This window comes from Aythya marila, assembly GCF_965140915.1.
Source record: "Aythya marila genome assembly, chromosome: 1".
Taxonomy (NCBI): domain Eukaryota; kingdom Metazoa; phylum Chordata; class Aves; order Anseriformes; family Anatidae; genus Aythya; species Aythya marila.
In genome coordinates this window covers 154,416,160-154,428,215 of record NC_139042.1, presented here as the reverse complement: position 1 = coordinate 154,428,215, position 12,056 = coordinate 154,416,160, and the positions used below count along the sequence as shown (strand labels likewise).

Below are 12,056 nucleotides of genomic sequence, written 5' to 3'. Positions count from 1 at the left end.
GTTCATATCACATAGGGTACATGATCATATGCCATTTATGTATTTTTCATATTTGCTAGCTCACTAAAATTGCTGCACAAACACACTCAGTGTAAACACACTTGCTGCAATTCATGGAACACTGTAGGGAAAACAAAATACACTAAAATTTGTTCTTCTGTGACAACTGCTAAAATTAATATAAGAGATTAAAGCTATAAAACAGGTTATAATAATCATAGATAAAAAGCTATCTCAAGTTTACACAATCTAATAAAGAATGATGGTTGGAATGTTTTATCCTGAGTATTGTTTACGTGACTGCTTCATACTAATGGGAATTTGGTTCAAGTAGAGTAACTGAAAGCTTTCAATCAACAAAGTGAATGTAAATACATTTTTTCCAATTGTCATTGTCATTTTCCCTGGGTTTCCCAAAAGTAGATCAACAATGGTTCAGTAACCAACATAAAATGCCCAGATAATACAATTGACTAGGCTACAGAAAGCAATTTTGGAGCTGAATTATTTGATGTAATGAATGCTTATAGGAAAACAATCTTATTCAGTGATCCACGGAGGGGCAGGTGGTCTTGATTTGGGTTTGTTTTCTAGATGATTGGGGAAAGAATAATAAAGCCATTAAACAGAGTAACATTCTTTGAATTTGTTAGTTTTCTGCATAAATATATTTTGACAATAATAACACACAAAAGCTAATGAGTGCAAACTTGTTTTCCTCTAGAATCCTTCTAGTCATATTTTATATATGCATTGTTATACACCGCACCATCTCAAGGGCAACAAGAACCCTTTAGGACCAATGTTCTTGCATTATGCTCTTTGAGATCAGTAACTCAGGTTAAATGACAGCTACAGTGATACATGTATACTTTGTTCCTATATTGGATGATATTATTTTAACTGGTAAGATTGCACCCAATCAAGACAAATTATAACCATTTGTAATACTTTGATATATTTTTCCATGTTATGTTTTAAAACCAGATAATTTTGGTTGGTCTTCTTATTACTTTTTTGTTTGTTTGTTTTTTGGAAATGAGAATTAAACTCATGTGAAACCATCGCTTAGCCTATGGTGGTAAAGGTTAACATGACTATCTTTTATAAGGAAGAACTGCCAGTGCCAGCAAATTTTGCTACTGAACACACTTCTTTCCTGGAATCTCTTATGTGTTAGGTAAATCATATTCCTGGGATCAGACTCCAAAGGCAGTAAGATGTTCTGGACATTTTTTTCTTTTATAACTTTATTCATTCAGGCCTTTCAGTAGTTCACAATTTACTTCAGCAGAAATAATTTCTGACGTAGACTTAACCAGTATGTTGACCAAAGTCTCAGAACTTTCTGGTGAATTGAATTGGTGAATTTTTAGTGTTACCTCCTGTCTGCGGTGTGGGCTATTTTACAAATGAAATGGATTATGAATAAGTTTAAATGGTGTGCAAGTTTGGCTGAAATTCATACATGCATTTTGGAGCACTTTAGGAGTAATATTGCTGCAATTTGGATTTGAATAGCCATAATGTCAAACTAAAGCTATTTTTGTATACCACTCTGCTCTTAATGCAAATATTTACACCTCCCTGTATTACATTCTGGAATCCCTTGATTAATTCATATTAGTCTTTTGCGATTTTTCATGAGTACATCTCTCATCTCCAGTGAAAATTATTGTGGTATTTTTCCCTAATTGCTTCTGTAACTTTTAATGTAATCTTGATTTTAGGAATTCTTTAGATAGAGTCTATATTAAAAGTTAAACAATGTCACTTCTCTATTAACAGCGCTTATCAAATGGCTCCATAGACTCAAATGATGAAGCCAGTCAAGTTGTTGAACTCCAGGAGCTACTTGAAAAGCAGAACTATGAAATGGCACAAATGAAGGAACGTTTGGCTGCACTGTCTTCCCGGGTGGGAGAGGTAGAGCAAGAAGCAGAAACCGCCAGAAAGGAGCTCATTAAAACAGAAGAAATGAACACTAAATATCAGAGAGATATTAGAGAGGTAAGCAGATCACCACACTCACCTCATATGTCTTGATAGTTGTTCTTCAGGTACCGATTCAAGCTGATAGGTATGAGATTGATTCAAGCTGATCAATGAGTACGAGAAGCAAAGCTGAGCATTAACAAAAGCTCATGTGCACAGGAACCACAAAATTTACATTAAAGAGATTTTTAATACTATTTCTTATAAAACTGTATTCCTAAAAGTGGATATATATATGTGAAACTCGCATAGGAAGAAGGCCAACTCTTCTGTGTTTTAGCATTACTAGAGCATATTCTGGCAAGTATATCAATTATTGCCACATTTGTATGATGAAATTTATTTAACAGAGATGCTGACCATGTAAATAATATAAAATACATTTTTTAAAATCTTGGGCCATTATTAATATAATCAATTATAATGTATATTCTTATGGGGCAACTTCATTAGCCAAGTTCCAATATACTACTCCCTTCTCCCAGTGAAACAGTCTAAGAAATTTCTCCCTGCTGCATGTAAACATCAGGGAATATCAATGTATGTCATGGAAATATATTTAGGGTTTCCTTTTCTTTTCTACTCTTAAATTTGCGGTGCTCCCCAGTATTCTCCAGAATATCTTTTCACATAGTCTCAATATATGTGGATAGTTGGTTTCTTTTTATCTTTTTTATCAGTTTTAATATTTTGAAGATAGATTATTTATATGTTACACTCCTTTCTACAATATTGGTATTTAATTCACTTGTATGTGTCTATGTATAAATGCAATGTGTATGTGTAAATGCATATGTATGTGTATATATTTAACCTGATATTTCTAGTTTTCTGGCAGAAATACTCCTTCTGAACTTCTGATACCTGACACAGCCTAAAAACATCTTCACATCTATGTGGTGTCCCTTGTAAAATACTACATCTTGTTTTAGAAGATTACAAAAAATATTTTGCACCAGTATGTTTCTCCTTTTCCACAGCCACTCTCTAGAAAGGTCTCAAATCTCTCCAGTCTCATTTACTTTCTGACGAATATTGTTGTTTCCTGGACACCTTGATTGCCACTTGCTGTTGTTGCCATTTTGCTCTTGTATACCATGTTACATTCACTACAGGTTTATTTGTTTTCAACCCTTTTTTTCTTAAGCAAAGTGGCACTAACACATTGCATGTAGAATAATTGCCACATATCAGTGCGAAATCTACCATGAAAGATGTTTGTAAAGGTGATTTGTAAGCTACCCGTCTTTATTATTTCATTCTGACACAAAAGATGAAGGGTATGCATCTAGGAAGCTCCTTTAATATTGTATTGTAATTGCCGTTATTGTAACTCGGATACATTGCTCAATACTTTTTTCTTTGTGTTTGTTCTTTCCTTTAGGTAAGAGGGAAAAAATGAACTATGTATGTAATTACTATTTTTATACATTATTTCAGTAATATGCAAATATGCAAAACAATAACCTGGATAATAGTCCATTTTAGGATGAGCTATTTGGATTAATGTATATTTTCATTTTATTGTACTGGAAAAGCAATCTCTCACTTCACTACCACTGCTTTCATATTGTAATATAACACAACTGAAAACTAGAAAAATATACTAAATATGAGGTTTGCTTGTTTGCTGTACTCAATAGCTACAATTTTAATATCTTAATTGCAAGAAATCTCAAAAGGAATAATTTCTTCTTTAAACAGAGAAATTGCTGGGCACACCTTACATTACTGTCTACCTTTAGTGTGAGTATTAAACTGGTATAAGATGATGAAGCATTTTAATTGCATGGTTCTTGCTTTTTTTTTTTTCATGTTAGGCAATGGCACAAAAGGAAGATATGGAAGAAAGAATCACTACACTGGAGAAGCGCTACCTCAGTGCACAGAGAGAATCCACCTCAATACACGACATGAATGACAAGCTGGAAAATGAACTTGCAAACAAGGAAGCCATCCTACGTCAGGTGCAGTATCTGCATTAGTTAGTTGCTTTCTTCATAAACAATAAAAATTAACACACACACAAAAAAGGAGCAGATCTACTGTAGGAGGTTTTCACTAGGTTAATCCGCTAATTTTTAATTAAGTTAATCTAAAAAAAAAAAGGGTTTTAACTTAGCACCTCTAAGCTTCATATCAGCTGCTACAACCACAAATACCACACCAATGTGTGCATTCAACATTGTGAAATAACTGTGTTTTCTAATATTGTCTTGCATAAATGTGCATTATCATTGTGAAGTATCTTTGTTATGTAATGATTCTCTAAATTTATTGTAAAATATATAAGAATAAAAATGGTGTAAGCACAAGAAATTCACTTCTGCAGGAAAAAAAAATTGCATAAAATAGATTTTAATCATTTCATATGTTGACATTGGATAGGTAAATTTTTATTAAGATTATCTACGAATACTGGGGAAGAGCAAATGTGATTATGCAGTTGTCTCTTATGGTTCTTATGGTGCTTTCTTTCTACGGTGAATCTAAAAACTGAAGAGTGAAGTAAACAGAAAACACTTTTATGTTCTGAAGAATGCAAGTTGAACTGAAATCATATGAAGTTAATACCATTTAAACTGTAAAAGATGAAAATGCTCCTCAGCATCAGTATCCCAGACGTTATTTTTTTCTCACCTGTATCTTCAAACAATGTCAAATGCTGTATGGAAAGTAAGGCATCATGACCTGACAATCTCTTTCTATGACTGTATACAGATATATTTACACACATACACACACCACTCTGTGTGCATATATGTGTACATGACTACATGTTCAGGGAAATTAAAGTATCAAAACTCTAACTCTCTAGCTTCTACCAGTTTGGTGTGACTAACTTAAGATGTATCTTCAGCTGTCCGGGGGTGGGGAGCACAGTGGAAGAGCAAAACACCTGCATCTGTCCTTTGAGTCTTTCTTAATGCTAATGTAAGTCATGCTGTGCTATGGAGGTCTACCTACTCAAAGCAGTGATCGGTAGAACTAAGCTTTGAATATATGCAAGCAGACTTAAAGTTCATTTGCAACAATGCAATGTGAAAAGCCTACTTCAAGCTTTTGAAGGATTAAAAACAATCTCAAATCACAGTGCTTCTTCATTGTGACTTTTATTACTTGGAACATGAAACAAAGGGGAAAGCAAATACTTAAAAAATTCTTAATCGTGGTAGATCTCGGTAGGCCAGAAAATACTGCAGTTATCAAATGCCCTGCTGTTTCTCTTTAATGTTTATCACATATTAAACAAAATCACTTTTTTGTAAAAAGAGACAATTATAGCTTCACAATGAACAATATCACTGCAACCTGGAGGAACTAGCAACAATGATATTATAATGAATGAATTAGCTGAGCAACGAGTGTCAGTCTTAACATTTCCAATTATATTACCATTTGCTCAGAAAATTCACTAGGAATTCTATCATTCTGGAATTATATTTATTTCCCATTTTAGTTTGTGCATAAACATTTTTGTAAGATGGATAAAATGCTTCCATTTAGAAAATTATCATCCTACTGGCACCAATACTTTTATTTTGCTTAGATAAGCAACACATGAACCGGATGTATTTTTTCAACTTCATAAATGCATTTTTATGATACTTTTTTCACTGTCATATTATCCTGAAGCCTCAAATCACTCATCATTGGTAAAATTCACAACCTACACAGTTCCATGCTTGAGGTAATACCTTTCCAGTAAGTTCTCCCAAGTTGTGGAATACCTAAACCTATATTGTGAGTTTAAACCATACTTAAGTAACCAAAGGAAATCTTAATTCTGATTTCAGTTTGTTTGTTTGTTTTAATCTATCTTCAGCTGGAAGACAAAAACAGACAGCTGCAAGAGCGTCTAGAGCTGGCTGAGCAGAAGCTGCAGCAGACAATGAGGAAGGCAGAAACCTTACCTGAAGTGGAGGCTGAACTGGCTCAGAGAATTGCAGCTCTGACTAAGGTACTGCTCTGAGAAATAGGTTCACTTCAGAAGCCCCATTGTTAATATTGATTTGCATTGTGGTTCCTCACCTCAGGGACAAAACAAAAGTTGTGTTGAGCTGATTTGAAAGCAGATGTTTCCTGATAAGTATGTGCCACAAGTTCAGTATTAACCAGCAGTAGTTTCAATGCTGTATTTTTAATTCTTACCATTTTGATAACAGGTAAAGTAGTTATCTGTTAGGTAGCCTACACTGTACAAAGGAATCGTATGTTTTCAATATATACCACATATATGCGACAACAAGTAGTTTTGTTCCAGTAAGTGCTATAAAACAAATGTTAATGGCAGCTGGGATGATTTGTACATCATAAGTGAAGATGACTTGCAGTACATACTTACAAGACTTGTTTTGAATGATTCTTTGCATTTGCAAAGACAAATGTGAAACTCCGAAGACCTCAAAATGTGTTTTTTGTTTGTTTTTTGTGATAACAAAAAAGGTAGCTTTCTTTCAGAAAAATAAGAAGGTAAAAATAACTTTTCAGTAACGTGGTTATCATATTTGGCCACTAATATTTTCAGGTGTGCATGTGCTTAATACTGGAGTTCAAATATTACCTGTCATAAGGACATACAATGACAATGTATATATTCTTACTATCTTAGAATCAGACAAAGAAAGTAAAATGCATTTAAGAGACTATTACATACCCTTCTGGTTTATCTAAGCTCTCCTTTCTCTATTGCCAAGGAATGTTTCTATCTATTTATATGCCTAGTCATTTTTATATGTAATGGCTTTCTTTTTCAAATTTCATTTATAGTAAAGCCTTAAGAGCTGAGCACCTCATTAATAAACCCGATTATAAGTAATTTAGTTGAAACACAGAAGCATAGAAAAGGTTATTTTTTTATTTATTTATTTTTATGAAGGCGATTTCATTATTCAGTAATCAAGATTTCGTGCTGTCCACTTTGAAAATTCCCACCCATTTTATGAATGGGTGGGAATCTGAAGGGCAGACCGAAAATGGTGGGGGGGTTGAGGGTGGGGAGGGAGGGGGGACACAACAACAACAACAGCAAAAAGAGAGCTACATGAAGTACTAAATAAGTATGATTGCACTTTAACAAAAACTCATGTGCACAAAAGAGCAATCCCTTGGCAACTTAACTTTTTTTCAGTTGTTTCTGGTTCAACAAATATTCAGATATTCTAATGCCATTAGTAGTTTAAAAATATTGTTTTTTTTATTTTAAGATGTTTTTTCCTGAATAATTTCTCCAGCAATTAGGCACCAGTAAGTATTTTGCAGTCTCAAGCATGTCTTTTCTTTCAACTGCATTTTTCCCTGAACATATACTTTAACATCTATTAATGACAAATATTGTAAGAAGAAATTTCATTTCAGTCATGCAGAATACTCAGGGACTTCCAGTAGTTATCGTGACCATAAAGCTGCAGTATACATCCCTGTTTGTCTTTTTGCATTATTTCATGGGATGCAGTTAAAGAACTGTGAACAGAGATGATGCTCCACCCCATTTCACATTGATGTACATTACCAAAGTTTTTGCCAAGAGAGAAACTCTAATGAGTCTATTCAGCTATAATGCAAGTTCATTCCATCTCTCTCTGATTACACCCAAAAAAAAATAAAATAAAATAAAAAAATAAAAATGATCTTTTTGGAGTACATGCCATGAAGAAAGATGTCAGAATTTGTCCAAGAGGCCATAGAAGTCCAGAGTTCATATGTTGTGTATGACATCTTTGCCTACTGTATAGCTTACTGAAGTGCTGGTCTAGCTGCTCTGAAGCTTGATGTCCAGTAATTTTCATGAATCACAGAAATGTAGCTTGGAACCTGCCACTGCAGCTTAATTAAGTAGTTTTATATTGGCTAACTGGGATACTGTTATGACCTAGCTATTCAAAGAAAGTTGCAAAACCTACCTGAGGAGCTGAATAACACTAGGTAATTTTGTCTGTGTTGAGGTTTGTTCCAGCATAAACATCGTTAGTAGTGCTCAAATTAACTGGCCTCAGACTACCTTAAGTCTGTCTACCTGAGCTGTGGTCACTGCAATGTCAACATATACGAAGTAGAGGAGTCCCCTGAATCAACTAGCTTATCTACACTGGGGGGGGGAAATAAAGAAAAAAAAAATCTGATTCTCCTTTCTTTTGTACTACCTCAATGAAAGTGGCTCCACTGAGATTAATGGGGTTACAATCATGTGAAAGAGGTGAGTTAAGCCTAATATATTTTACATGTTTATTAAAGGAAAATGCTACGGGATAACTGGAAACCTTGACTGCTTCACTGTGGTTAAAATATAAGCCTGGTTATTTACATGTGGACATAAAACAGAACAAACACGTTCTGGATTTGGATGTGATATTTTTTTTCTCAAGCTTAAAATATGCATGTTACAATTCTGTATTCAATTTATACTTTTCCTCATAATAAACCTGGGTTGGGATTCTGCAGAAGAAGGATGTGGAATGAGATCCTTCTATTGTGTCAGTTTTAAAACTTGAGTGTTTTTTTTCGTTTGTTTTTGTTTTTTAATATGGGCTAGTGAATGTCTTTTGCTACTTTTCCATGCCCAAACTAGTTCATAAGGAGTGAACTTCCAAAAGTTTGGACTGTACAGTGAACTCAGATAAGTACTCGTAAACTTACCTAAATTATTCAAACCTTTCTTTGGCTTTGTTTTCACTGTGTTCTGCCCATTGGGTGAGCAACTGGAGGGTTAGTCAGCCTGTGGCAAACTAACCTGGAACAGCATGATCCCATGTACTGTGCTGTCCTGCCTGGCCGTCGCACTGGCATTCTGTCTGGTCATGAGAAGTAGCGCAGCTCTCGGCATGTATCCCGAGGTTGAAACTGCCATGACTCATTGAACCACTTTGTACTCACTCCCACAGTATTGGTCTGATTGCCTAACCTGGAGAAGAGGCAGTTGGTAGTAGAAACAACCACCCTCAATTATTAACTAATCCTTTCTTTATCCTGGAAGATGTTTATTTTCCTTAGAAGGGGCAGACATTGGAGCATCCAGCATCTTCAGATGGTTAGTTTGTCAAACATGATTTCTGCTTGCATGTATTTAAGGAGGGGTGTAGTAGAGACAATCAGCATCCACCTACTTCCATTCGGTCACTCCCACCAGCAGTCACTTTCCCCTTGGGCGCTTGTGCTGCAGAGGTACCACGTCACTTCTCTGATCACAAGACAGCAGTCAGCATTTAACTCCATCCTTCCTCTGTGTGGGTCACCAGAAATATCAGTAGTACTTCATAGCTGCATCAGGGAAGCACAGAGATGGAGGAGAGGAAATTGAAGCACCAGTTGTATATACCATAATCATAGTAAAACATATTTAGCATAGTAACACATTGAGTTTATTTTAAAGGTGAAGAAAAATGACATGAAAGTTGGAGACAAGTGGGTCATGATGCTTGTTTTGTGGTGATGCAGGGATCTGGTTTGCATTAAGTAGGCAAGGAGCTGTAATAAATTGAAATGAGAAGAGCTGTAGAGGTAAGGATGAAAAGTGGACAGAGAAGGTCTCCTGCAAGCAGTGGATATGGTTGATAAAAAAAATGCTCTGAGAAAAAGGGAGAAAGATAAGATGATGTATTGGCTGGAGAAGGAAGTTGACTGATCTTTTGGAAATAGAGAAAATCTTGAATTGGGAGGGAAGCCCAAGATAACTCCACATTTACAACTCACTCTCTTCTCAAACCACTCCTCTTCTTGTGTCTCCCCTTCCACAGAAGATTTCCTCCTTTTTGGTAGGCGGAAAAAGTGAAAGAAGCAATCTTGACAGAGCTATAAGGAAGGAGTTCCTTACTAAACATACCAGGTGTGGAGTGTAGTGAGGAGGTAAAGGAGGGGCAAGAATGTGTGGATATCTAATAACTGAAAGATTGGGTATCAGGAAAAGGGGTGACTTAAGGCAACAAGTTTTATGTCATTATTTGTAATAGGCTAAAAGTGAGCATATAATTAGTAGTTGATAACTTTTTGAGCTGTTGTGGCTCAGTCACCACAATCACCTGTTTTCACCACCAATTGCATAATAGCTCACTTCAATAGTACATTATTTCATCCTTGAATAACTCACTAATTCAAGAGATAGACAAAGGAATATGTGCCATAAGAAGCCAGTAGAAAATATGGAGACAGCAGGTGTTCAAACATCAAGGTCTCAAAACTGTGGAAATTGGCTTGTACCACTAGAAAAGTTGAGATTTGTTCCTGCAGCTCAGCATGAGGAAGAAAAAATTATAGCACCTGTACTATACAGGTGCTTTCTGCATCAGTATGATTGAAATTGGATTTTTTTCAAGTAAGGTGCAAAGACCTAGAAAATGTGCAGTGCCAACAGTAACAGATGATGTGAAAGCAACATTTTTTTTGTGGGCGCATTAGCAGCAGGAGCATCAGCAGAGTTTTAACAGGGTTAGAGATCAATAATACAAGCTGCTTCAGTATTCCCTCAAAGCAAAATTTTCCTGTCTATTACTGGCTTATACTGGCTATTTCTTTGCTATGTCATAGCATATAAAGTGCAAAGTGAGCATTAAGACTCATGCTGGTATTTTATAAGGCTCAGACTTTGTTAGTTCTTGTCCATATATTTTTAATCCAAAGATACACAATTTCACTAAACCTATTTATAACTGAATGTGCTGGGTAAATGCTTTAAATGCTAATTGCTGAATACCACATCATGTGTCTTACTAATCCTCCCGTATAAAGTACTAGAAAACAAGCATTTATGTCATACTAAAAAAAAAAAAAAAAGTAGGGTGAGGTTTGCCAGCAAGTAACCAGATAAGTACATTTTAGAAAGTTTAAAACTTAATTGACCTTTAGCAAAGCAAGTCAGAAGACATGCAGCTTCTGTTTATGAAATTTGGAGACCACAATCCTGTCTTGGTTCTTGCTATAGGAACATGACTAACACAAGTGTCTCAGCCTCTGCCTCATACCTAGAACCAGTCAATATTTTTAAAGTAAACTTCTGAGTCTTCAAAAGCTCTTATTCTAGTGGGAATTTTAATATGAAGTAAGGTAACTTAAGTATCATGCAAAAAGGTATATGTTACTGAATAAAAGGTATATCTTACTGAATTGTTAATGCACCAGGAAGTGATAAAATAAGCAGATTTAGATACACGAATCTTAAGAGAACGTGTTTTTCTTTCAAGAACATTTTCTGTGTACTATAAGAATTGTACATTCAAAAATATGGTTCTGGAAATAATTGCACTTATCCTTTTCCAAGTAATAGTTAGGGCTAATACCATAATTGTCTTATATATTTAGAAGACAATTTTCACCTAAGAAATAAGCTACTGCATTGTTTAGACTCAAAATCTTTTTTTTAATTTGAAAAATAAATGTGAATAACATATCTATCTAGACTGGCTTCTAAAGGACAGTTTATGACAGATAGCCCCACATATCAGGAGTCTTAAATGAAATCTAATTTGAACCTAGAGGTTTTAATTTGATTATCTTCATATTGTATAGACCTGAAATTAAATATATAAAAGCAGTCAAGATTAGGTAACATGTTTAAAATTTTCAGTCAGCTAATGAAGCTTCTAAGTTGTTTAATTTTGTAGGCTAATACCCTCAAACTCATTTTATATCTCCCTCAGTGAAAGTAGTTTCAAAAGAAGTAGAATTCCTTAAGCCTTCTCCATCATCAACTCAGAGCTTTGATGATTTCAAATCTTCTCCTGGCCTTGCAGAAGTATTAAGGGAAGGCATTTAACCAGAAGTGCAGTCAGGACTCAAAAAGGGGAGAAGTCTGCCTCCTGTGGAGATGAAGTTTGGGCACTTCGTGGAAGGGATAACATGACCCGTTTTTTTGTATCCTCAGGGACTGAACATTTTTAGTCCTATCTTCCCATTTATCCAGTTTGGGAAATGAAGTAGCACATTATCACTTCTGTGCTGAAACAAACTAATATGTAAAACTCAAAGATAAGATGAAGAAAATCATAAAGGGATTGTCACTGGTCCGAGTCATAACAAATTGGCAGAGTAGTTTCAGATAATGAGCAAGTCCAGATAAACAGTAGGCCTGG

At 35.1% G+C, this 12,056-nt stretch overlaps 1 protein-coding gene across 1 annotated transcript in view; it reads left to right on the top strand.

Annotated features, from left to right (window-relative positions):
* PPFIA2 (PTPRF interacting protein alpha 2) overlaps positions 1 to 12,056 on the top strand; it is a 325,682-nt gene that overhangs the window by 256,627 nt on the left and 56,999 nt on the right. The window contains exons 8-10 of the mRNA XM_082777242.1: positions 1,789 to 2,010; positions 3,816 to 3,962; positions 5,822 to 5,956. Coding sequence (XP_082633368.1) covers positions 1,789 to 2,010; positions 3,816 to 3,962; positions 5,822 to 5,956 — 504 coding nt within the window. The remainder of the gene's footprint in view (positions 1 to 1,788; positions 2,011 to 3,815; positions 3,963 to 5,821; positions 5,957 to 12,056) is intronic.